Source organism: Vombatus ursinus, unplaced genomic scaffold, assembly GCF_900497805.2.
Source record: "Vombatus ursinus unplaced genomic scaffold, bare-nosed wombat genome assembly UNPS02000749.1, whole genome shotgun sequence".
Classification (NCBI taxonomy): Eukaryota; Metazoa; Chordata; class Mammalia; order Diprotodontia; family Vombatidae; genus Vombatus; species Vombatus ursinus.
The window spans coordinates 23,867,527-23,894,903 of NW_020940527.1; the positions used below are offsets into that span (position 1 = coordinate 23,867,527).

The 27,377-nt window shown below is 40.8% G+C and overlaps 1 protein-coding gene across 1 annotated transcript; it reads left to right on the top strand.

Annotated features, from left to right (window-relative positions):
• Positions 1–2,630: 2,630 nt before the first annotated feature.
• GOT1 (glutamic-oxaloacetic transaminase 1) lies at positions 2,631–27,324 on the top strand. Its single transcript, XM_027860417.1, has 9 exons — positions 2,631–2,904; positions 14,565–14,746; positions 18,599–18,722; positions 19,143–19,255; positions 19,580–19,684; positions 20,315–20,465; positions 20,594–20,759; positions 22,099–22,241; positions 26,695–27,324. Exons 1-9 carry the CDS (start codon positions 2,631–2,633, stop codon positions 26,832–26,834), a joined length of 1,398 nt encoding a protein of 465 aa, XP_027716218.1. The 3' UTR covers positions 26,835–27,324.
• The last annotated feature ends 53 nt before the right edge of the window (positions 27,325–27,377 follow it).

Below are 27,377 nucleotides of genomic sequence, written 5' to 3' on the forward strand. Positions count from 1 at the left end.
TAAATTCTGTCTGCCTCAGTTTTCTCATCTGTAAAATGGGATAAGAATAGCACCTACTTCAAAGGGTTGTTGTGAGAATCAAATGAACTAGTATCTCTAAAATGTTCTGTAAACTTTAAAGCACATCAAGATTATATATTATTAGTAGTTACTAAGAGATGTCAGAGAATGGCAAATGCCAAAAGTTTCCTTAGCCTTTATGATGTGTTGGATCTGAAGAAAGGGCGTTGGATTTGGAGTACAAGAGCTAGGTTCAAATCCTTAACCTTTCTAGGCCTCAGCTTCCCCATCTGTCAAATGAAGGGGTTGGACAAGTTGGCTTCTAAGGTTTCTTCCAGTTATATGTCCTAAGATGCTTCTTGTCATTTTTCCAGAGAAGAAAAACACCACTGGAACAGGGAAAGGACCGATGCATTTGAAGTCAGATAACCTGGGTCTGAATCTTGGCTCTGTCCTTTTCTACCCACATGATCTTAGGGAAGTCACTTCTCTCTGCGTATGGTTAGTTTCTGTAAAATGAGGGGGTGATCTCTAAATTTTCTTCTAGTTCCATTTCCTATGCTCCTTCTAGGAACTCTTCCAGAGAAGAAAAGTCAATACTAATTTAGAAAACCCTGAGCTTAAAGCCTGCCTCAGACACTTACTAGCTTTATGATCCTGGGTAATCACAACTTCTATCCACCTCCGGTTCCTCTTCTGTTAAACGAGGATAACCACAGCACCAAACTCACAAGGTTGTTGTGAACAGCAAATGAAATAATGTATGCAAAGTGTAACTTTGTAAATGTTATTATAACAATAATAATTAGTAGTAGTAGTAGTATTGCAAGGAACAATGGATTTGGAGTCAGATGACCTGAATCTGAATCATGGTTTTGCCAGTTTTCAGAGGAAGCAATCCAAGGTACCAATTACCATATGAAAAAACACTCTGAGTCACTAGTAGAGAAATGAAAACAAAAGCAAATAGGAGGTTCCTCGAGGTATTCATCAGATTACCACAGCTGACAAAAAGGTAACATGCCAAATGCTGGAGGGACTGTGGGAAAACAGGTACATTGACTGGTAGAGCTGTGAAGTAGCCTACCCATTCTGGAAAGCAATTTGGAATTATGACTAAAAAGCTATTAAATTATGAATACCCTTTGACCCAACCATAACACTATTAGTTCTATACCCCTAAAGAGAGCAAAGAAAGAAGGCACCCATATGCACAAAAATATTTATAACAGTTCTTTTGTGGTGGCAAAGAATTGGAAACTGAGGGGATGCCCATCGAATGGAAAATGTGGCTAAATAAGTTAGGGTACATGTATGGGATGGAATACTATTGTGCTGTAAGAAAGGGGACACTCTCAGAGAATGTGGGAAGACTTGTATGAACTGAGACAGAGTGGGAAGAGAAGAAGCAGGAGAACAATTCATTTCACAACAAGAACAATGTAAAGGCAAACCCTTTTCAAAGACTTGGGATCTCTCATCAAACTAATAGAACCAACCACAATTTCAAGGCACAGAAGTAGAATCATGCAGCCCACCTACTGATAGAGGGGATGAACTTAAGAGTTTTTGTTCTGGACTTGGTTAATGTGACCCGGCAGGTGGTTGGTGGAGTGGATAGAGTACAAGGCCTGGAGTCAGGCTCATCTGGCCTTCCAACAGTTACTACCTGTGTGACCCTGGGCAAGTCAAGACTCAGTTTGCCTCAGTTTCCTCAGCTGTAAAATAAGCTGGAAAAGGCAATGGCAATCCACTCCAGTATCTTTACCAAGAAAATCTCAAATGGGGCCACGAAGAGTTAGACACTGTTTCAATGTAGTTATTTGTTTTGCTCAACAATTTGTAACCAGTCTTGTTTTTCTTGCTTTCTCAGTGGAGGTTATGGGAGGGGGAGGAGGTAGGAGAGAGGGATCTGAAAATAAAAATTAATTAAATCTTTAAAAAATCTCGGCTCTGGCACGACCTTTCTGTGCCTCGGTTTCTTCATTTAGAAAATGAGGGGTCTGGCCACGCTGGCTCCTAAGGTCCCATCTGGGGCTAAATGACCTTTCGTTCCCCGGCACAGACACTTCATGTGCCTCTGGCATCTGACAGGGAGACACTCGCTGTCGCCTGTGGACGAAAGCGCAAGAAGGGTACGTGCCCAAAGTCGCCGGCCCCCGCGGAGCCCCTAAGTCCTGGGCCCCTTTGATTGGACTGCAGGCGTGCAGCTCCCCTGCTCGGGCGGCAATGCCAGACCCTGCCCGGGGTCTCCCCTCCAAGGTCATGCACGCCTGCAGCGAAACGCCCACACCGACGCTCGCTCCGGGCCGGCATCCCGGAGGCGCATCACACAAACCCTACCCTCCCACGCTCGCCTTCCACCCCACTGCCCCCCGACTATGTCGTCATCGCCGCCGGGCGTGACGTTCGCGGCTATAGGAGAATCTCGCTGCCACTCGGCCCTCGCTCCTGCACGCACCTAAGCCGACTCGGTTCCCTCTCCCTTCCCGGCTTCCCCATAATTGGCCGCGATCGGGTTGGCGCAGGTGATTGGCTCTCCCCAGAGAGCCGCTCGCGACTGGCTGAGTGAAGACGCCGTTCCCGCCTCCCCGCCCTCATTGGACCGCGGTTTGCACCGCCCAGGCCCAATGGCTGACCGGGACAATCCCCTCCCCCCGAAGCCATCTGCGCAGCGTCTCGGGCGCGAGAAGCTCCCGCCTCCTGTCAAGGACTTCAGGATCGACGCCTTCGGAGCACAACCTAGAACCGGAGGCTTCCGCGCCCTCGTCGCCGCCCTCGGTCTCGCCATGCCGTCGTCCATCTTCGCCGATGTGCCCCAGGCGCAGCCGGTCCTCGTCTTCAAGCTCACCGCAGACTTCCGGGAGGACCCAGACCCCCGCAAGGTCAACCTCGGAGTGGGAGGTGAGGATGCTGCGGGGGCGCGGGGGTAAGCATCGGCCATCCCGCAGCGCCACGCAGCCGGGCCTGGGGTCCAGCCCGCCTGCTTGGGAGCTGGAGAAACTGAGGCGGGAAAAGGGAGCCTACTGAATGGGAATGCAGCCTCTGACACGTCCGCCCTCGGAGGCACCTTGATCTTGAAAGGGGGAAGGGTCGAGGCTCCACCCCGACGGCGGTGGTCGCTGCCCGGGCCCCTGGCTGGAAGCCGGGTACGTCTCAGTGTACTCCGAGGCTCTTTCCTGGGGCCCCGCCAGGGTGTTGGCTTAAGGGATAGCCCTGGATCTGGAGTCCTTGGGTCTGGCTGGGTGACCTTGGGGAATATCGCTTTTCCGCCTCTGATATTAGCATAACAATATCCTCCTTTTCTCCTCCTCGGGATCGGAAGGGAGCGTGCTTTGGAAAGGTTGATGCGGAATGTCCGCCGGGAGGCTTGGAGTGGCCTTAGCGCGGACCGTGGCGGACCGTGGCGGCCCATTCCGGCCCATTCCCCCGGGACTCGTTTACCGTGAGAATGCCTCTCTGGGGTTCTGGTGACCTTGAGCAAACTCACTTTACCAGATAAAGGCCAAGGACACCCTCCTGGTGTCTGAGAGGCTGGCTGAGCTCTGTGACTCTGGCCAGCGGAATGACCTCCTTGAGTTGCAGCGCCCTTGCTTGTTAAAATGAAAAAGTTGGTCGTGGTAGCCTCGGAGGTCCAGTCCTGCTGTAACGCGACGTGATTTATTTGCTATTTCAGCATCACCACGTGGATGTTTGAGCTTTCATAGATAGTTTCTTGCCCTGTCTGTCCAAAAGGTTGCCAAGTAGAGGGAGAAGTAACCTGTGGGAGGAAACACAGATTAATAGGGTTGGAGATGTGAGGGAAGAAAAATGGGTTAAGCAAAGGGTGAATGGAAGGAGGGTTGGTTTTTCTCATTGTAGCCGTTCTTTGTACAACACAGAAATACCGCCTGTACACAAGGAGGATCCGTTTTAGGGATAAGAGATGGCCAGAGACAAAATGTTTTATCAAACAGTAAATTGAAGGACACGTGTATGTTTGAATTTTAGGGATAAGAGGTAGCTAGAGACAAAATGATTTATCAGACAATAGATTGGAGGAAGTGTTTGAATTATCCTGAATGGTGGTGGCATAATCATCTGCAGACAGTTCTTTGCCTAACCCTGTAATACGTATATTCTGCTGTGTTCTTTTCCTATTCTAGAGAAATGATGTTCGTCTAAGGCAGGGGTGGGAAACTTGTGGCCTCAAGGCCACATGTGGCCCTCTAGGTCCTCAAGCACAGCCCTTTGATTGAATCCAAACTTCACAGAACAAATCCCCTTAATAAAAGGATTTGTTCTGTAAAACTTGGACTCTGTCAAAAGGCCACACCCGAGGACCTAGAAGGCCACAGGTTTCCCACCCCTGATCTAAGGATAATTCTCTTTAAAAAAAAACAAAAACCCATTATAGGAAGTTATTTGGGTTTTTCTTCATGTTATAATATATTAATTTCTTTGGTTCTGAAGCTGTTAGGCCAAACAAGTTATCTCAGTGTTTCCTGTTGATGTGGAATAGATAGATTCTGCCTTTTCTAGTCTGAACCGTTGATTTAGGGTCGGATAATAGTGGTGGGCACGTCTCTTTTTGTAATTTAAAAAAAAGCTGTTGGGACTGAGCTTTATTGTGATGATGTCTTTATAATGTTCTTTTTAGAATTTCAAGTAGCTCTCTTTTTTTCAAAGTTTTCAGAAACATTTTATCTGTTGGGGGGCAAGTTGGGGATTCCTAGTGTGGAAACTCCTTCTACCATGCAGACCTGCAGCTTCTCTTAGAGTTGCCTGGCTGCCCTGAGAGGTTTATCAGTTTACCTATCAGTTTACCTCCGGCCTTATCAGAGGTGGTACTGAAACCCAGGTTTTACTGGCTTCAAGAACAGGCCTCTGTCCACTTCATCATTAGGATGCAGAAGCAAAGAATCTTAGGTTCCTAAGACCATCTAGTCTCATTTTGCAGATGAAGAAAGAGGGAAAGTGAACTGGCCCCAAAGTCACGTTCAGCCGCATTATAATGGCATTTTTAGCATGTCATGTGAAGTCTTCAGAGGCGTTTAGATTCTGGGTACTAAAACTCTGTTCATTACCAAATCTTCACTCGGGGCAGCACCACTGTCTTAGTGATCTAACTGGTTACATTAGTAGCCAGTACATGACCTCTTTGCATCATTGCATCCTTGGATTATTGTTTATACTTTGCTACTATATTTCCATAGACCTGAGATTGTAAGCTTAACAACTTCCTTTATGGAGAACTTACTACTGTGTAAGAAAATAGTTTCAAGGGAAACGCAGGGGAGATGCCCAGCCCACTCTACTGTAATTGGTTGCATATTATTGTAAATTTGTCAGTGATTAATGTAGTATAGTTTCAAGAACCCTACTACTTAGTTTTTGAATCAGAAGGACTGCATTCGAATTTAAGTTATTACACCTACTTACTTGACTGTGTGACCTTTAGCAAGTAGTTATGAATCTCTCTGGGGACTTACGAGTCCCCTAATTTGTAAAATGAGAATAATAATATTACACTACTCATTTCATGAATAAATAATACTGTACCACTCATTGTGTTGGGGGAGGGGAGTGCTATGTAAATCTTATTTGGCAGATTGGTCTATAGGTGGTACAGTGGATAGAGTGCTGGACCTGGAGTCAAGAAGACTCCACTTCCTTAGTTTAAATCCTATATCATACACTTAGTAGCTGTGTGATCCTAGGCAAGTCACTTAACCTTGTTTGCCTCAGTTTCTTCATCTGCAAATGAGCTGGAGAAGGAAATGGCAAACCTTTCTAGTATCTTTGCCTAGAAAACACCAAATGGGGTTACAAAGAGTCAGACATGACTGAAAAAATAACTGAGCAGCAACAAATCTTTTTTTGTGTGCAAGTCACAAAAGAATTTTATTAGGAAAAGTATTTCCTGCAATTGACTACTAGATAATTAATCCTACTTAACTAAAGGATTTAGTTTTTAGCGTACAGATCCATTAAAAAATGATCCTTTTATTTTCCAAAGCAAAGTGCTTTTGTTTTGTTCTGCATGGCAGATGAGAAATGGTTTTACTTCTTTCCATTTAAATATTCAAGAGAAATTCCCTCTAAGAAATATACTTCCTTTTCCTCTTCTACCAGCCCCCCTCCCAACCCTACCCCCAATCCTCCAGGATTAATGAAACATTGCCTTGTCTTTTAAGGTTAACATCTGATATGGAATCATGGGAAACAAACTGTAAGCTTTAACACTAATTAAAATGAAACATATATTAAATATTGTTTAAATTTTAAACAGTAAATTTTTTTCTTCTACTTTAAATATTGACATCTTAGTTTGTCATTAATGGGATCCTGAAAAGACCTCTGCCTGAATCACTCAACAATAACCAAATCTTAACAGTGCCATTTAAATGACCTGTTGTTGTTATAGTCTATTTAGCCAAACTGTTCTCATTCTTGTATTCACATAGTTTCTTTCCCCAGATTTTTGTTTCTTGATGTGATACTTCAAAATTTGACCTGTTAGTTTATTGCTAAAGGGAATTCATGATAAGGAAACTCCCTTTATATAGTCTTAGATTTAGAGATCTGCATGGGGGTCCTGAGGGATTGAGTGTTTTTCCCTGTATCGCACTGCCAGCATGTGCCTGAGGCAGATTTGAAACCTGGTCATTTAGTTAATGAAGTTTCTTTTTTTTTTTAATGTAAATAGTGTTTTATTTTTTCCAGTTATACATAAAGACAATTTTAACATTCACTTTTTGTAAGATTTTGGGTTCCAAAATCTCTCCCCTTGACCCTCCCCTAGATGGTAAGCAATCTGATATAGGTAATAAATAGTTTGTAGAGGCCTCTTATTATGTGCAGGCACTGTACTAAGCACTGAGGATACAAAGAAAGGTAGAAGACAGTCCCTGCTTTCAAAGGGCCCACAGTCTAATGGGGAGGTCCACATGCAAACGACTACACACAAACAAGCTATGTCCAGGATAAATTGGAGATAATCACACTAGGAAGACATTAGCCTTAAGGGGATCAGGAGAGGTTTCTTGTAGAAGATGGGATTTTATTTATTTATTTATTTTTTTAGGCAATTGGGGTTAAGTGACTTGCCCAGGGTCACACAGCTAGTAAGTGTCAAAGTTTTTGGTCTGAGGCCAGATTTGAACTCAAGTCCTCCCAACTTCAGGGCTTGTGCTTTATCCACTGTGCCGCCTAGCTGCCCCAGAAGATGAGATTTTAGTTGGGATTTGAAGGGGGCCAGGGAAGCTTAGAGGCAGAGATGAAGAGGGTGAGCATTCCAGCCACTAGATGGCCCGAGAAAATGCCTGAAGTTGGGAGGTCTTGTTGGAGGAGCAGCAAGAAAGTCAATGTCAACTGTACCAAAGAATATATTTGGGGTACAAGGTGTAAGAAGATAGGAAAAGTTCTTCCTGACCTACCTCTTATCATAATTTAGGCAACCTCTTATCATAATTTAAACAAAGGAAAACATCACAATGTGATACAAATAAGTTCACAGACCCGAGCTTAAGAACTCCTGGTTCTTGTATATAGTATTCTTAAATATATATATATATATATAGTATAAGAATGCAGTATTCTTAAAACCCTAGTGTTGTCAAGTCATTATAACCATGTAAGAAGAATCGGGAGAATTGTGATCTTCCCTTAGTTTCTATTCACTGTAGTTCTGAGTTGTCCCTTTGAGGGGGAGTAGATGTAACAGGAAAGGAGTAGGTTGGGACTTATGTACATGTCTTTGAGGGTGCTCTTGAGCTAATTCATCCTCTGGGCCTTGTTTACTGCCTCTTTTGGACTCTGCTGATCTTAAAAGGGTGTCTTGGTTTATAAAGTCCTGCAAAACAAAGATCTCAGAGACAAATCTATCAGGGGGCCCGGAAAAAATGACCATAGTAGATACTCAATTTCACTGGTACAACTGCCTCTTATTGAAACCCTTCAGCTCTGTATTAAGGTCATTAGGCAAAGGGCACTGATAATAGGATCAGACCTGCATATATGTGGTCCCCGGTTTGTGTAGGAAGAAGAGGAATCAGCAAAAGGTAGCATTAGTCAGTTTTCCATGTGCAAATTTGTACTCAAAAAATGCCAAAAATTTTCTAGGACACACTGAATGTACTAGAGATTAAGTAACCATAGCCATTTCTAGATTTCTCTACAAAAAGAGAAAATTTTTTATTTTACTCTTCTTTTGGACTCAACCATGTTATCCCATTTATCATCCACCTTATTCACCAATCTTGGCTCTGAATGAGTTTGGCCTGCTTCCAGAAATGAAATCTATGCTACAAAGATTGAAGACTTGCTATCACCCCACAGGAATGCCCTCTAAGCTCTTAAGGAGAGCTCCAAAAATAGAATGAGTGGTGGCAGCTTCATTGCAGTAAATATATAGCTTCGTGACAGTGAACCACACTATTGGCATTTTTTTAAAATCAAGCGTCTTATTTTAAAGTTATACTTCCACAAATTAACCTTTACATTTTTGATGGGGGTACTAGATCGCTAACTGGTCCATTGAAAGAATGAAGAAAAATGTCTCTAAGTGTTTTACCCTACACCATGCACCAAGTATACAAAAGTGAGGCTGTACAGGCATGCTAATTGGTGGAGACAGCACATATAGATAGCACACAGTAGCAGCCAGGGAAGGGAATTTTGATCTGGGAAGTCACAGGGAGGGTGAGAGGAGCCATATGACCGTTGACTGTCAGGCATGGTGTGTGTCTCTCAATTTCAATCAGCATTTGACTTCCATAATAACCTTGTAGATAAAATGGTGAAATATGGACTGGGTGAATGGGCTGTTGGGTGGTTTCATGGATCAGCTTGGTATAATGGAAAGAACAATGGACTTGTGTTGTTGTAAGCAAAGTACTTTGTAAACCATAAAAGTGCTCTGTAACTATGAACTGCTGTTCTTATTATTTACTTTCTCAGAGTGTTGATTAGTGCCTTGGTGTCAACTTGACGCAGCTCTGGTGGGATTCCGCAGGGACTTTGGGCCTATTCTTTCTTTTCCTTTTCCTCTCTTATCAGTATGTTTACTTTTATTAGTCAGCCAGAGAAAACATTTCCAAGCAAAAAGGCTCTTAGTGAAGTAATGTGGTTTCCAAAAAAAAATGGGAATAGAATATTGCCCCTCTAAATCTGGGTCATGCTCTCCCACCCCCAGAGACACGTACCTGTCACTGGGAACAGAGTACTCACCTAAGGACATGCACAGAGGAGTAAACATGCCCGTGGCTGGGCATACATTTGGGGAAAGGAGGTCACACAGGTAGGGAACTAATGTGGTGCGTGCATGGAAAGGCATCTTGTGCCTCCCGTGCTGTAGGCCCTACTCTTTTCAACATTTTAATCAATAATTTGGATGAAGGCATGCTTATAACTGTGCAGGTAACAGAACTGGGGAGAAGAGCTAATTGGATAGGTGATAGCATAATGATTCAGAGCGTTTCTAACAGGCTAAAACCCAGGCTTGGGTTGAGTACATGAAATTTGATAGGGGTAAGTATAAAAGACTTCATTTAGATTAAAAAAATCAGTTGTGTAAGTACAAGGTAGGACATGCATGACTACTCAGCTGTTCATTTGAAAAAGATTTGAGGGGTTTATTTTTTCACCAGCTTAATGTGAATCAGACTATAATGCAGCTACTAGGAAAGCTGATACAATCTTAGGCTCCATTAATAAAAACATTGCATCGAGATCATGGGGAACAGTAGGCCCATTGTTTTTCATGCTGCTCAGTGCACATCTGGAACATTGGACTCAATTCTGGGGGCTGCACCTGAACAGTGACATTGCTAAACCAGAGGTGGAAGATTAAGATGATAAGGAGATCTGGAAGAAGACAAGAGCAAGGGGAATAGAATGACTCGTTTTTTGTTTTTTTTGTTGTCTTTTTTTTGGGTATTAGAAAGGGAGTCACACAGAGGAAGATGGTGTGTACTTGGGTTCTGTATTGCTGTAGATGTCAGAATTAAGAACAGAAGTTTTGAGGGGGAACATTCTCAAATTATATTTAAAAGAATTTTTTCTTATAATTACAGTGGTCTTAACAGTGCAATAAGCAACCTCATAGAGCCTTAGGACTAGAAAGAACCTTAGTCAGTTGTTTCATTTGTGTCCAACTCTTCATGACCCCTTTTCTTGGCAAAGGTGCTGAAGTGTTTTGCCCTTTCCTTCTCCAGCTCATTTTACAGATGAGGAAGTGAGGCAGATAGGGTTAAGTGACTCGCCTAGGGTCACACAGCTAGTAACTCCTCTGGAAGAGGAGTCTTCCTGACTCCAAGCCTGGCACTCTGTGCACTATGGGGCCACCTGTCTGCCTCAGAAAGAACCTTAGACCAGAGGTTATCTAATTCAACCCCTTCATTTTACAAATAAGGAAACCGAGCCTCAGAGAACTTGAATGACGTAGCCAAGGTCACACAGGTGGCAGGTAGTGTGAAAAGCATCTAAAACTTAGAGGTAGCTTGGTGCACTGGAAAGTATGCTGGACTTGCAGTCAGAGAACTTGGGTTGGTAACCCTGCCTCTACCACTTACCCCTTTGTGACCTTGGGAAAATCACTTCTGAAATGAGGGCTTGGACTGGATGACCTCTGCAATTCCTTCTAACTCTAGTTCTGTGACCTTTTGACACAATCTTTTCCATCACACTCCACCGAATGAGGTAATGGACTATTGTCTTTAAGGCCTCACAAGCATCCACTAGAGTACCATTTGTTAGGATGCTCCAGAAAAGATCCTGGCTGTCATCTAACTCTAAGATATATTAATAGATTATATAAATCATAACTGTCACAACTACTCCGGAAAGTAAAGTAATAAGCAGGAATTTGCCCTTCGGCGAAAATGGTGAAATAAACGTAATTTAAATTAACAAATAAACAGCCAAGGATCAACAGACACTGGAATATAAGAAAATGCAGCAGGACTAGAACTGTTTGTGGAAGTGAAGCCTTGGATGATTGAATAATGCCTCATTGGAGGGTTTTTGTCAAAGGGCTTTGCTCACGATTGATTCTAGTAGGTGCTAACTATGTATGGCCAACGAGTTGTTCATTGCCTTCTAAAACTTCTCTGCCCCCACCTACTGTTTTCATATTCATAGGAACAAAATCCACCCCAAAAAGGTAGCAATCCTTTTCTGAAAATTGGAAAGCTTTCATTTTGGTGAGGGTACATCTGAACTATTTTATCATGTTCATGCATCTTTTCTCTATTCACCCCGAAATAGGTAACATGTTTAGTGACTCATTATCAGCTATACTTCAGAGTAATCATAGGAAATTTCTAATATATTTGGAAGGGAGTATGGAAGTAAAGATTTCTCTTATTGAAACAGTTTCAGGTAGTTGTATTAGGCTCAGTCAGTTTTATGGGCTGGTAAGAGCAAAGATAACCAGTGGATGGTCTTTGTGCTCTGATAATATCCTCATAAATCCCCACAAGCAAGGCCAGGACTTCAGAGGCCACTTTGGCTGCAGATCTGGTTGGAGCTGGCTTTGTTTACAGGTAGGGTGGGGTTTAGCACAACCTGATTGAGAGTAAATGCCGCCAAGACTAGGAATGCAAGGACATAACTAGAATCCTGACATTACTAGGATTGTTCAGAGGGAGGGGCCTTCTCACGGTGTCAGTATGGCCTTTTGACAGAGGAGTTAATATTACATCTGATATTAACAACATTCCTGTCAGTAGTTTACCATAGTACCTGGCACATAGTAGGCCCTTAATAAATACTTGTTGACTGATGCCTCTGCAATAAAATTCAGACTGTCATTTAAGGCAACTCACAATCTGGCTACCTTTCTAAACTTTTTTTGTATTACTACCTATAATGTACTTTACCTTCTCCCATGTTACAAGAGCAATTTTCCCCTAAAGGTGCATTTTGTGCCTACTTCAGAAGTGCCCTTCACCCAACTAGCCTATAGTGCTTTCTTTCTTCTAGATATTCCTAGGGCGCTTTACTACTTATCTGTGAACTTTTAACCTTCCTTCTGTAGAATATAAGCCCCCCTCCCCCCAGGACTGGAAGGAGCTTCCTTTGTCTTTCTATGTCCTTATACCCTTTAAGAGGTAAGAATTGAATGGCTTTGCTTGTCCCTCAGACTTGTGCCTGACTTTCTGTGCTTTTAGTGTCCTTTAAGGCAGGGGTGGGGAACCTGTGGCCTCCCGGCCACATGTGGCCCTCAGAATCTTCAAGTGTGACCCTTTGACTGAATCCAGACTTCACATATTCTGGCCAAGGGTCGCATTTGAGGACCTAGAGGGCCACTTGTGGCCTCGAGGTTCCCCACCCCTGCACTAAGGCTTAGTGACTAAGCCATTGGGCCTTGGTTCTATCAGGTGGAATGGGTTTGTTCCATTAAGCTGCCCTTAATTTCTTAGGTGTTTGGTAAACATCAATTATATGAGGTTTGTGAGGGTTAGAGGGGTTGGTACAGTATTGATTAATCTGTGGTACAAATGCAGCCTGGATGAGAAATGGCAGTTACGTGGTTAAAGCAGTTCATGTGTCTTTTCCTTTTGTCATGGGTACTTAGCTCTAAGGAGGGCTTACTACTTAATGACAAAAAAATTGTCAAACCTCATTGATGGTATTCCTGCCAATCATACTTAGCAACACACTGAAACATTTTAAAAAACTAATTTATTGCTATGCTCAGAGCATAGACCCAAGGACACAGTGGGCTGGGAGCAGCAGTTTCAGCAACATCATATAAGTCTTAGGCACATCATCAGCATGATGAATACCATGGAATTTGACCTGGGACCAAAGGGGAAGGCACAAGATTTACACATTAAAGAACAAATAGCAAAAAGGGAAGATCTGTATCAGGTAAAATTATGAAAATGAATAACTATTGGGGATAAAACTGGAATTTGTGGACTAACCATTGACACTGGAGCTATCACTAGTTCTTTGACATCTTAATTAAATAGAGGTAAAAATTCTGGCATCCCTAACCATTTAATCACCTGAGCTAAACTTTGAGGTCTCACCTAAATTCTGCAGGCTCCAGCTAGTAATGTGAGCTGCCATTTTAGGCAAATGGAGGTAATAAAGCCAAGCCAGAAAGATTTTAAGACACTAACTTGCCTCAGCCTGGAAGCACATGTAATAGGGGTAGGTGGGAATGAATGGTATGAATTCTTGGAGTATTCAGACTTTGGCCAGTCCTCAGGTGGAATAAGGTTTGCTGAAGACTCAAAGAGGGGAAACTTGAGTTGAGTCTTAGGGGAAGTTGGAGGTTCAAAGAGGGAATACATTTTTGGCATGAAGAACTGCCTGTCCAAATGAATGGAAGTAGAAGATGGCATATTTGTTATGGGAACAGCAAAGTAGGCTAGTTTAGTTGGAACAAAGAGCGAATGAAGGGGAGTAATGTGAAATGAATCTAGAAAGGTAGATTAAAAGAGTATTGGTATATTGTAAAGAATTTTATATGCCATGCTGAAGAATCCATTTAACTTAGAAGTAATGGGGAGCCATTGAAGAATCTTGAGTAGGAAAGTGGTGTGGTTTGGTCTAAGATTATTTTAACTGCTATATGGATGATGGATCAGAGAGGTTAAGAATGGAAATGGGGAAACCAATTAAAAATCTATTGGAATAGTCCTTATGAGAGGTTGTGATGGCCTAAATGAGGGTAGTGACTGTGTGAGTAGAGAGGAAGACAGGTGCAAGAGAAGGTACAATCAACAAGACCAGTAACTCCTTGGATATGGTGGTTTGAGGGAGAAAGGAATTGAGAATGATTCTGCGGTTGCCAAACTCCATACCTGGAAGAGTTGTAGTATTCTCAAAAATATATAGTAAAGTTTGGAGGAGGGGTAGGTAGCGTTAGGGGACTGGGCAGGGGGAGGGGAGGGAAACAGTCCTCTTTTTTCACATTTTAAGATGCCTGTGGGATATCCAAGGGAATTCTGTTCATGTTCAAGTTGGGCTATTTTGAAATAGGTCCCTTCCAACTCTGCAGTTCAATGATTCTAGGAGTTTTTGTACCTTGACCCTTACTTGGAGGAGGAATTGATGGCAGTAGCAGCTAGCTACCTGTTTTTGAAATATAGGTGTATTCCTAAGTTATCTTTGGTTATTAACTAGTAATGCATACTCTAGAGAAATGAGATATTGTTTCTTCTACCCCTTTCTGCATTCGCGTATAAATTTGTAGGAGCAGAGTGTATCTGGTGCCTGAATTTTTCCCTTTGTGGTCAAATTTCTTAGGCACATTTGGCCCAGTTTGAGAACATTGATTTCCACCACTAGATGTAAGGAGAAATACTGGACATGAGGGGCTAGATAATACACAAAGGGAGAAAAGATCCCTGATTTTTAATGATAGGAATGAAACATCAAGAAAGTGAACCCAACGACACTATGGCCTCAGCAGAATGTGTAAGGTTTCTTTATGGTGATCACTTTACTATAGGACTTTATTAATAGTTTTCTGTACTGTATTGAAGAAGGAGGTGAGAAGCCTTTCCGTCATGCCAAACTTTCATACAAAGGGGGATTCTAGTAAGATATTCCTCTCTGTCTTGCAGCATATCGCACAGATGATTGCCAGCCCTGGGTTTTGCCAGTAGTGAGAAAGGTGGAACATCAGATTGCTAGAAATGACGCTTTAAACCATGAGTACTTGCCTATCTTGGGATTGCCAGAGTTCCGGAGCAATGCTTCCCGAATTGCTCTTGGGGATGACAGCCCAGCTATCAAGGAGAAGCGGGTAAGTTCTGGGTAAGGAATCATTTATCCTTTAACAACTTGTGCAGGAAATTCACACAAATGATACTTTGAAGCAAACAAAATGCTAACGATAAGCAAGACCAGATCAAATAACTGTAGGCTACTATGTAGAAAGCATGTCCTTTGGTATACCTTCTTGGCTGACTAACACTTTATATGAATTAACTTTGATCATACCACTCCCTTCTAATTTTGCAAACATCCAATTCCATTTGGTCACCTAGTTGTTAATTTCAGCACATTAGGAAGTTACTAATCAAACAAGTGTCTGACAGTCCCTATTTTGTGTTTATGATGCTGAGCACTAAGGGGTAGCTAGGTGGTGCAGTGGAGAGAGTGCTAGGCCTGGAATCAGGAAGATTCATCTTTCTGAGGTTCAGATCTGGCCACAACCACTTACTAGTTGTGTGACCCTGCGCAAGTCACTTAACCTTGTTTGCCTCAGTTTTCTCATCTGTAAAATGAACTGGAAAAGCAAATGGCAAACTACTTCAGTATCTTTGCCAAGTGTCATGAAGAGTCAAGACATAACTGAAAATGACTGAACAACAAATGTTACATTACGAGTTCCAAAGTAGAAGAAATCTTCAAGAGCTGATTAAAAAAGACTTAATACAATTAAAACTTGAGGGCCTTTGAGGATGGGCAAAATCTGAAGAGATGAAACAGGATCTGGGTTCAAATCCTGTCTTTGATAACTATTGTATGGCTAGCTGCAACTCTTAATGACAAATCTGCTTTTCTGGATGGAGTTTCCATACTAGGAATTTCTCGTGCTGACAAAATAACAAATCCAGGGCCTTCTTCCCCCCCACCCCCAACCCCCCAGATAAATGAATGAATGAATGAACAAACAAATAAAAGATTTGTATAGGGAAAAGGAGAGCATTTCCATTTAAGGGAACAGGACAAATTAAGTCAAGAAAGCAGAACTAAACACAGCATAATTGTGTGATAATGCGCTACTGTCTTTTGCCTAACTGGAGTTTGTAACAAAGAACATGTTACCGAGGTAGTTTGGGGAAATAAGTTCGAGCAGGTAGACTAGTGCCAAGCCTTGGGACGAGTTTGGTTTTTATAACCCTGGTGCCTGGTCCTGTGCCTTGCACGTAGTAACCACTTAACAAATATTTGTTGAAGTCAATTTACTAAAGAATTATTAATTGAAGATTTTAATTGAACAGGATTGCTAAATGAATTTGAACAGTACATTATAGAGTGCATTGGAGAAGAGGAGCGTGGGAATACGGCGAAGAGGCTTTTGCAATAGTCTAGTTATATCTGTTGCCATTTCTAGGCTGCCCTTTTCTATGTGTGGGGGGAGGGAAGGGTTGGAAAGAGTTGCCAGTTCTTGGCATAGAGTACCCACAATGTAGGCATCTAGCTTTTTCCAGGTCATAAGTAACACCTAAGAGAAGCAAACAGATCTAGGAATCCTGCATTTGGAGCGCCAACATTCTGGCCACTCTCTAATTTCCTTCTTGACAGACAGTTGCTCACATGAGTAATAAGCAGAATTTCAGGGTAGAGTTATGCTTTCCTTCCTTGAGGATCTGGTAAGATCTGAGGAGGGAGGGTTCTTGGGAACCAAGGTCAGTGAGGAATTTTTTGTATTTCTTGTTACGAGTATTGGCTTAGTTTAGATGTGATTTATTTGTCTCATGGATACAAGACAATACAAGAAAAAGCTGGCAGTGTGTGATGGATGAGATAGGAAAGTTGTTACATAACATCACTGTCTGAGAAGCACTAGAAACCTAAAGAACCAGATTGAGAGTTAGGCATCTTGGCTCTTTTTCTGCTGCAGTGACTGAGCTGCCAAGTAGGTTTAGAGAAATCACTTCTAATCAGGTACAAGGCATCAGTCAAGAAATAAATACATATTGAGGGACACCAGTCAGATTGTTTTCATAGCCTTAATTTGAAAGCAACATTTTTATTGTAAGAAGAAATCAGAGATTGTATGATTTGAAAACACTTAGTGGGTTAAGACTGTGGCTATTGCCAACAGCAAATTCTTCTGCTAAGTATATTAAATAGACATAGACCTGGTGTTGCTGTTTCAGGTCCCATGGGATCGGTGAAAATTAGTGAAAAGGGAACGAGCTGCATGGTTTTTGTTAGTATCTGTATACTTTTCAATATAGGCATATCAAGGGTCAGCTTATCTTAGTTGAGAGAGACTCATCACTAGCTTAGCCACAGGGTAATTAAATTTTTCAGCCACAGCAATAAAGCCTTAATTAATCTATAGCAATTTAAGATACATACATGCACACACATATCAATATAAGAATTTATGAGCTAAGACCCATGTTTTGGGGCATTCACTTTTTCATTGTTTGTCTTTCAGGTTTTATTAATATCTTTCATTTTTATATCGCCTACATTTTCTCCTCTCCCAGACCCATTATTTCTTATTGCAAAAAAAAAAAAAGTTCAGCAAAACTACCTTACACATAAAAAAAGTCTCTAACTTACAGTATTTTACACTTGTAGGCCCCTACTTCTGTAAAGAAGAGAAATAGTTTTCTCATGCTTATTGTAATTACGGTAGTAATTGTTTCTTACAGAACACTAATGATCTGTTATATTCCATGCATATTCCATGCGCCACAACTTGTTAGCTATTCTCCAGTCAATGGGTATCTACTTTGTTTGCAGTTTTTTGGTACTATAAAAAAAGTACTGCTATAAATATATTCTTGTATATGGGGTCTGTCATTTTGTCATTAGCCTCCTTGGGGTCATGCCTATCAGTGTAATCTCCAGGTCAAGGGATATAGACATTTTAGTCACTTCACATAATTCCAAATTGTTTTCCAAAAGGATTGGAGCAATTCATAGATGTACCAGCAGTGCATTAATGTGTCAGTCTTTCTGTAAGCTCTTCAAGATTCTCTTCTTTTGGGGCAGCTAGGTGGTGCAGTGGATAGAGCACGGGCTCTGGAGTCAGGATGGACCTGAGTTCAAATCTGGCCTCAGACCAAACACTTGACACTTACTAGCTGTGTGACCCTGGGCAAGTCACTTAACCCCAATTGCCTAAAAAAAAAAAAAAGATTCTCTTCTTTTGTCATCTTTGCCAATTTGCTATGTGTTAGATGAAACCTCATAGTTGTTTTCATTTGTATTTCTATTAGTGATCTCAAAAATTCTTTTGCATGGTTGTTAATAATTTGCAATTCTTTTGATAACTGTTGTGTGTTCATATTCTTTGACCATTTAACAATTGGAAGGTGGCTTTGGCTCTTCTATTCTTGTTTTCTTAATAACTGATTAGTGTATGGTCATTCACGTTTAATTTGCAAATACTCTGATTCAAGCTTGTTAGCTTAAAACATTAGGTAGATTTAATTCTTAATCTGGTGTACTCTACCAATAAAGATAGACTTAGGCAGCAGAGCTTTTTCCTTTCTCTGCTAAACAGTTATTGGTATTCTGGCATCTCAGAATTAAAGGATCCACGCATTAATAGGAAAATGTGTGTGTGCATGTGTGAGGATGCTCAATCTGAAAACTAATCCACCCTATATTTCACTGAACTGATGTGACTTATGATGCAACTCTTAAGAGGAGATGAAACTGAGCAGAGGGAAGGATTAAAGGAGTATAACATATGATGTCAGAATGTCTCTGAAAAACATGGGACACATTACTACAAGATGGATCAGTCTGACAAGTTGAAACCATTTCATTTCATGTGTTTTCTAAGGAATTGAGAACTCTGGGTTCAGATTCTGCAGCAGAGAAACATCCTACAGTGATTTTTAGTCTCTGGAAAATATCAGAACTTCACTACCCAACCACTGATCATCTTTCTCTGTTTCAGATAGGAAGTGTGCAATCTTTGGGGGGAACAGGCGCCCTTCGAGTTGGAGCCGAGTTCTTACGCAAGTGGTACAATGGAACGAACAACGCAGCCACTCCTGTCTATGTGTCTTCTCCAACCTGGGGTGGGTTTTCCATTGTCCGGGAAGGATGTAAAGAGAGAACAGGAAAGAATGATCCTTTTGACTTCGTTATTGGTCACAGAGAGAATGTTAACAAAACCTTGAGTTGACTTGTGGGTTATGTGTCAGTAACCTGATGCTAGACTTCAGATTTCACCAAGAATAAATGGTAAAAATGTGAAATCAGAATACTGGACAGGCAGATAACTTGGTAGCCGGACATACCACTACAATAAATTGGAATTGCAATTGTAATGTAACTAGTAGAATTTATATAAAAAATTCTTATCAATGACCCTGTCCCAGGAAGTCTCATAATAAGAAAGAAGTCTTCAAGACTTCTAAGAAAAGGTCTGTATTTATTGTGGAATTTTAAATTATAGCAAGCGGTGTTTGTGAAACACTTTAACTTTGTATTTTCAGAAAATCATAATGGTGTGTTTGGTGCTGCTGGCTTTACGGACATCCGAACATATCATTACTGGGATGCGGCTAAGAGAGGGCTTGACCTTCAGGGCCTGCTGCAAGATATGGAGGTGGGAGACTTATTTATTCATCCACTGATACACTTTTATCTATCTACCTATCTGTCTTCTCTTATCTAACTTAATGGAAAGTTACAGGGAGCCTTGTGGCATTAGGAAGGCTTTCTAGGAGAAAGAAGGGATCTTGTCTTTGGGTTGAGAAGGGCTTGAGCCACTTTCCTCAAATCAGGTGGTGTTTTCTGGGGTTTAATTACACGTATGGAACAAATCCAGCTTCCTCATTTCCTTCATTGGCTTACCAAACCAATACTGATTCTACTTCCTGATATTTCTTGTTGATGCCAGCCAGAACTGATGCATATTACTTTTCTTCAGAATGCTCCAGAGTTCTCTATCTTTGTCCTTCATGCCTGTGCACATAACCCCACTGGCACTGATCCAACTCCAGAGCAATGGGAGAAGATTGCTTCTGTCATGAAGGTAACTGCTACTTTCAGACATCTGTCCATGATGCTGTTGATACAACCAAATACCTTTTTAATGCATGTACTGGTATGATTCCAAAACCCACTTGATTGATGGCATAAAGGCATCAGTCAATCCAGAGAATCATCTCTCTCAGCAAAATCCATCTTAATGTTTTTAGAACCTTGTTGTACTGGTACAGTTGGCATTAAATATCAACGTTGAAAGATACTCCGTGTGCACTAAAGTTGGGGTTGTGATCATCCCCTTAAGAGCTCCTGAGAAAAACAATGTGAAAATGTGTTGACTAAGAACTAACCAACTGGGATCTCTCTGAAGAGAATCAATCGCAGGAGCACAGAGGATTTCCCCTTTAGTGCTCTCATATTCTGATGTATGTGGTGGGATGATCCTCTGGCTTCTCCCACATTGTCCATGGGCCTGTCCAGCTCCTGGGTTCTGGCTTGCTACTCTGCTCATAGATGAACAGAGGGCAGCAGTTACAGCTGTAGGAGTTTAGGGAAAGAAAGTGATGATCTACGAACATATTGTCAGGTGCTCATTCTGAGAAGATGGGCTGCTTTGGTTGGGCTTATCGAGACAAGGGCAAGTTCCCCTTTTCTAACTCTCTTTCCCTCCTTGCAGCGCCGATTTCTGTTCCCTTTCTTCGACTCAGCCTATCAAGGCTTTGCATCTGGGGACCTGGACAGGGATGCCTGGGCCGTCCGTTATTTTGTGAGTGAGGGCTTTGAGCTCTTCTGCGCACAGTCCTTCTCCAAGAACTTCGGGCTCTACAGTGAGTGCCCCCCAAATAAGCACTGTTAGCATGCTGGGCTGCACCACGCAAGCGGCTTGGCTGGGTTGGAAGCTTTTGTGGGCGGAAGGGTCACTGGATTTAGAGCTGATCTATGTCTCTCTCTTTAGATGAGCGGGTGGGGAACCTGACCGTGGTTGGGAAAGATGGTGATAACGTCCTGCGTGTCCTTTCCCAGATGGAGAAGATTGTGCGTGTCTTGTGGTCCAACCCTCCTGCTCAGGGAGCTCGGATAGTGGCCACTACCCTTTCCAGCCCTGAGCACTTTACTATGTGGTAAGGTTCCCAGGTAGAAATCAAAGAATTAGAGGACTGGGGGCTTTATACATAACCTATCCCATTACATAAATGAGATGATTTTCTTTTATGTTAATAACGAATAACCAGACAAATAGTTATTAGTATTAAGGATTCATTTATCAAGTATTTATCGCCTGCTGTTATACACGTAAGGTACTAAGTGTCTGGTTGAAGGTAAGGTTGGGTTGGGGAACCAAGATGTTTACATGCTTCTTGCTCTCAAGGAGCCCTGTCTTTCAGCATTTCTGTGGACCTGAGAATCTCTTAGGAAACTAAAGCAGGGGGATGTGCTAATCAAACTCTCAAATTCCCTTTCATCCTAAAATCCAGTATTCCAGAGAATAGAGGATACATGGAGCATCCTAGTACTTCATTTCCAACAAAACAGACTTCTTGACTCTCATCTTATTTGGCTACACATCCAAAAGGGATGTGTTTTGAACAAACATGTAACCAAATTTTTAAAAAGTGAAAATATTACCTAAGTCAAATATTTGTTGTTGTTCAGTGGTGCCTGGCTCTTGGGGACCCCACTTAGAGTTTTCTTGGCAAAGATACTGGAGTGGTTTGCCATTTCTTTCTCCATCTCATTTTAGAGATGAGAAAACTGAGGCAAACAGGGTTAAGTGACTTGCCCAGGGTCACACAGCTAGTAAGTGTCTGAGGTTTGATTTGAACTTAGGTCTTCTTGACTCTAGGCTCAGTGCTCTATCCATTGCACCACTTAGCTGCCAAGTCAAATATTAATTACTGCAGGGTTAATATAGGCATTGAACTGTGGGACCTAGTGGGAAGAACTAAATAAAATGTTCTAATATCTCGTGGTATTCTACTACCCCTGGTAGCAATGTTGATTTGCTCTTTTGATCTATGCTTGGTCTATCCATGCTGTCTTCCTGGAGTGAGAAGTCAGGAAGAAACCCTTAGTAGAGCAGAATATCTAGTTGTATCACACGAGAGTGATAATACATAGAATTTTTTCAAAGTAATTAAATGACCAAATGGTTCTTAGCTTGATTAGTGCCCACTCTGAGAGACAGGGTATTAAATCTTAAGACTGCACTAAGACTTTTGAGACACCTTATATAACCATTTTGTAGAGTCAATAGTTATCGTTTCCTGTTTAATCCTGTTTAAATTTCCATTTTTAACCCATTGCATGAGTTAAAGCATTATCTTTACAATAAAGCAGACCAATCCTCCTCTGAATCCATTTTTCTGGCTATTTTTAATGTTTGCTAGCTAAGTTGGTAGGGGTATTTAATATGTTTCCTTTTATCTAGATAATAATTTACTTCATTTCCCACTCTCACAGGAAAGAAAATGTTAAGACAATGGCTGACCGAATTCTGTTAATGAGAGCTGAACTCAGATCTCGCCTCGAAGCCCTTGGCACCCCAGGAACCTGGAATCACATCACTGAACAGATCGGAATGTTCAGTTTCACAGGGTTAACTGGTAAGTACAAAGCATGCTGCCTCTTGGGTTGTCCATTTGCAACTGTTGATTTCTGAGGTTGACTTCATAGCAAATAAGTTTGCTGAACTGCTATTGTAACCTCCTCCAGCATTGTTCCTTACTAGCCTTTATTCATCTCTTCCAATTTCTTTTCCATTTCTTCTTACATGCACTTGTCATTTATTCCAATACTCCTTCCATCATAGCCTCCTATAATTCTTCTCTAATAGACTGCCTTTTTAATTGGTCATCAACTAAGCAGTTAAAGCAGCCTAGTTGGTCAGTGTAGGTAAACTCTAGGGAACTTAGTGACCTAGAGTGACCTAGAACAAGTGCAATTTTCTCACTGTTTGCTGCTTAAATCTTTTGAGATCCCGTGAGGGTTCCAATAGCCTGAGTTGGTATCTTAGCAGCTGACAGATGGTTGGACTTTTTTTAGCCATGTGGGCTTGAAATAGGTATAAGCAAAGGATATAAGGAAATTAAGAGGGGCATCAGATTTCACTTCTAACTTTCAGACCAAAGTCTAATGTTGAACCCTTGTACATGCTTCCCATTATCTTTTAGCTTCCCCACAATTCTCTACACGATTTGTTTGGAGAAAAAAATTTCATGATGGAGCTTCATTGGTCATAGAGATTTTTAAAAAATCATCTTTTGCGATATGGTAGAGGACTTAATCATTTAAAAACATAACAATCAATTATATGGAATTTTTGTCAACCAGCAGGTAGAAAGAACTCTCCTTAAGTCCTAGAGATTCATGATAGGAAGGAAAGAGTTAGGAGAGCTAATATTTACTTGCCCTAGAGGCACTCACAAAGTGTTACAGTGAAAAGAAACTTGGACTTGGGAATTGGAAAGACCTTTGCCACTTACCAGCAATATGATCCTAGGCAAGTTCTTTATTATATCTGGGCCTCTATGATCCTGGGAAAACAGTTTCACCTCTCTTAAGACTGTTGCTTCATTTTGATATTTTGATTGTTGTGAGTAAGGTACTTTGTGAACCTTAAAACACTAAAAATGTGAACCATTAATATTGGAGGCAGAGTGGTATTATGAAAAGAGGGCTTGGAGTCACAAGAGTGAAGTTAGATTTCTGGCTTTGCTACTGATTTCCTGTGTGACCTCAGGCAAGCCACTCATACAGCTTTAGTTTACTAATCTATAAAATGAAGTGGTTAGACTATCTCTACCGTCCCTTTCTAGCTCTAAAATCCTATGATCCTTTTAGCAATAATAATATTAATAATGATAAATGAGATTTTGTAGAAAGGGCTTCATAAGGTATTATAGAAACCTCAACTCTATTATAAGTAATGATAACAAGCATTTCTAAAGACGATGGGGTGTAGCTGCCAGTGTTGGCAATTTATTGGGAGATAATGGATTCAGGGGAAGAGGAGTATTACTAGATGAAGTTTAAATTTAAAGACACAGGGTAAACTTAAAAAAAAAGAAAAAGACAACAATTTTATTGTTATGGATCTCAGGAAATATTTTGTGATCTTGAGCCCTCCAATACTTTGTATGCTTCAGATGAGGATCTGTTAAGTGTAGTAGTTACCTATTTTCAGGGTTTTCTTTTCATTTGAAAATTAGGGAGATAGAGAAAAGGGAAGTTATTTCATTCATATTTGCGCTTACAAAACCAAGGTAGAATTTTTAGCATCTGTTTCAGCAGATTCCATCATTGTTTACTTTTCTAAAAAATTATTAAAGTCTGTACAATTGTGCTTTTTTCTTCCAAAAATAAGCAGTTGCATCTAATTATTTAGAACTATACCTCCTAGGGTACAGTGTCACATTGCTTAGTGTGTATAAAGTAAGTACTAAAATCCAGGTCCTCTGACTCCTAGTCCAGTGCCATTTTTATATACTATATCACTTAGAAGCTTGATGTGACTTTTTCACATTATTATTTTCTGAGAAGAATCATAAAGCCTTAAATTGAGCTGGAAGAGACCTTGTAATTCAACTTCATTTTGTATTTAAAAAAACAGAAGTCTAGAAGTATAAGTAACATGCCCAAGGTCACTTGGTGTTTAATGACAGAACCAGGATTTGAAATCAGGCCTTCTGAGTCCAGAGCCAGCATTCTTTCCATTATACCAGGAAGCATCAATGGAAATGTCTTTGATTCTTACTTGTGCTTAACTCCCAATTATTCAAACACAACAAGAAATAAAAATAAGAATTCACACATATTTTACCAAAGACATTGAAGGAAATCATTCACCTTAAAAAATAACATCTGTATTGTCGAATATTTTTGTCACTACTTGCTCTTAGAAGCATTGCGGGTCCCAGGTGTTGTTCTGAATATAAATGATAGTTAAATGGATAAATGGAATTCTACTGGACCTTAATTTCACATGATAATTTATAAATGACATTTTTTAGTCTTCTGTTTCAATTTAGTCTTCATTTTTCTATGTTTTAGTCAAGCAGTTATTGAGTATAGAAATTAGGCCTTATGCTATCAGATCTTCAGCAACTCTGGCCTGTGAATTCTGCCTTCAAAAACATTAGTTTATTCAAATGCAAATCTAGGAAATACATTGGGGTGAAGCAAAAGAGCTACTAGAAATATTTTATCCTAAAATGAGGTGGTCTGCCCCTGTCTTAATGAGCATAAAACCAGAACTTTGATAAAATAGTTTCTGTTGTTTTGAATCTCTTACTTAAGGTTATAGAGTTTTTACATAATTATCAGAATTCATTTTTAATATTTAGGACCCAACTTAACTTGTGAAAGACCTTAAGCTGCTATACAGCTAAATAGGAAGATCAGTTCAATTGTAATAAATTTTCTAATAAAAGGGGCTTCTTTGGGACAGATAAGCTTATGGCTGACTACATCTCAGAGTTCTGGGAAAACCTAAGAAGTTTTGGGGAGCTTATAATGGGAGAGAGGACCTGTATCTGTTGATACAGTTCTCTGTGCTGGCTGATAACTACATTGCATCTTATAATATGGAAGAAACTTCACCTTTGTGTTCTGGAAGACAAAGCCTAAGGTCAAGTAAGCTTTGGGCCATTTTCGGAACTAGCTAAAGTGTAATGGAGGCAATCTCCACCTTAAAAATAGGTTTAGGGGCAACTGGGTGGTGCAGTGGATAGAGCACCAGCCCTGGAGCCAGGAGGACCTGAGTTCAAATTCTGCTTCAGACACATAATACTTATCAGCTGTGTGATTCTGGGCAAGTCACCTAACCCCAATTGCCTTTAAAAAAAAATTAAATATTAAATGAAATTTTAAAAAAATTGAGTTCCAAGTTCTCTTCCTCCCTCTACCCTCTTCCCCACCCACTAAGAAGGCAATGAATATGATACCTATTATACATGTGAAATCATGCAAATCAAATTTTTATATTAGCCATGTCACTTAAAAAAGCAAGAAAAATAAAATAAGAAAATTATGCTTCAGTTTGCACTCAGAGTTCATCAGTTCTGATGTGGATAGCTTTTCCATCGTGAGTCCTTCTTTATTATCTTTTATCATTGTATTGCTCAGAGTAGCTAAATCTTTCACAGTCAATCATCATTACAATATTGCTGTTATTGGGTACACTGTTCTCCTTGGCTCTGCTCACTTTACTTTGCATCATCAGTTAGTATAGATCTCCCCAGGTTTTTCTGCAACCATATAGCACAGTGGTATTCCATCACAATCATAGACTACAATTTGTTCAGCCATTCTTCAATTGATGGACAGCACAAAAATAGCTGCTATAAATGTTTTTGTACACATTGGTCCTTTTTCTTTTTCTTTGATCTCTTTGGGATATAGACCTAGTTGTGGTATTGCTGGGTCAAATGGTATGCACAGTTTCATAGCCCTTTGGCTACAGTTCCAAGTTGTTTTCCAAAATGGTTGGACCAGTTCATAACTCCAGCACTAATTTATTAGCATACTTGTTTTCCCACATCCCCTCCAGCATTTGTCTTTTCTGATAGGTATGAGATGGTACCTCAGAGCTGTTTTAATTTGCATTTCTCTAATCAATAGTCATTTAGAACATTTTTTATATAATGAAATCGCTTTGATTTCTTTTTCTGAAAACTGCCTGTTCATATCCCTTGACCATTTATCAATTGGGGAATGACTTCTATTTTTATAAATTTGACTCAGTTCTCTACGTATGTGAGAATCGAGGCCCCATCAGAGAAACTTATTGTAAAAATTTCTTGCTGTGAAAATGTTCTTTGTCTAAGGTACTTTTTAGCAAAATGTAGTTTCCTGGGGGTAAAGATTAATAAAATGCTACTTCCTCAGAGCCTAATGCCTTCAGTTTTTCTTGTATAAGTTGAATAGACTATCTCCTTTGACATTTGGTATCTCTTCTGGGGAGTAGAGGAAGGAAAAGTGACAATTTCCTTAAATACTCAGCTTATTTTGTGAACCAAGTCCTTGCTATTTTAACTATGACTTTTGTCTTTTCAACAGCTAAGCAAGTGGAATATCTGATTAATGAAAAGCACATCTACCTACTGCCAAGTGGCCGGATCAACATGTGTGGCCTGACCACAAAGAATCTGGATTACGTGGCTGCCTCCATCTATGAAGCCGTCACTAAAATCCAGTGAAGAAGCACCAACCCACCCAGTACCACCACAGCTGCTGTTTATCATGTGTGTGTATCCCCTGCTTGTACAAACCCATTATCTATATAGTGTAGTAGTGACAATCAAAGGACTGAAATGACTACAGTGGCGGGATACCAGTGTTTGGAGTTGATGTGATTTGAGATTGCCCAGGATTAGGCCCTTCTGCAGACCCATGCAAAATGAACATTTTTGATTTAAAGGCAAAAAAAAAAAAGAAGGAGAAGAAACTCCCGTATTATTTCTATCATCATGTTAGTTAAGCATGTTGACCCACCTTCCCCTAGTTAGAGTGTTCATAGTTCATTTGCTTCTGTGGGAGTGTTGTAAAGGATAGATTATGTCAAATCATTTATTCTCGGAGCAAAGCCTAACCCCAAAGATCAAGTCAGCAGAAGAGCTATGTGATTGTAGCCATCGGCAATGCCATTAAAAAAAAAAAACAACAACCAACCTCTTATCTCTGCACAGGCTTTCTTTCTGTTTCTTTTCCTGTTGTTTTCTCCCCTTGGTTATCCCTGCACT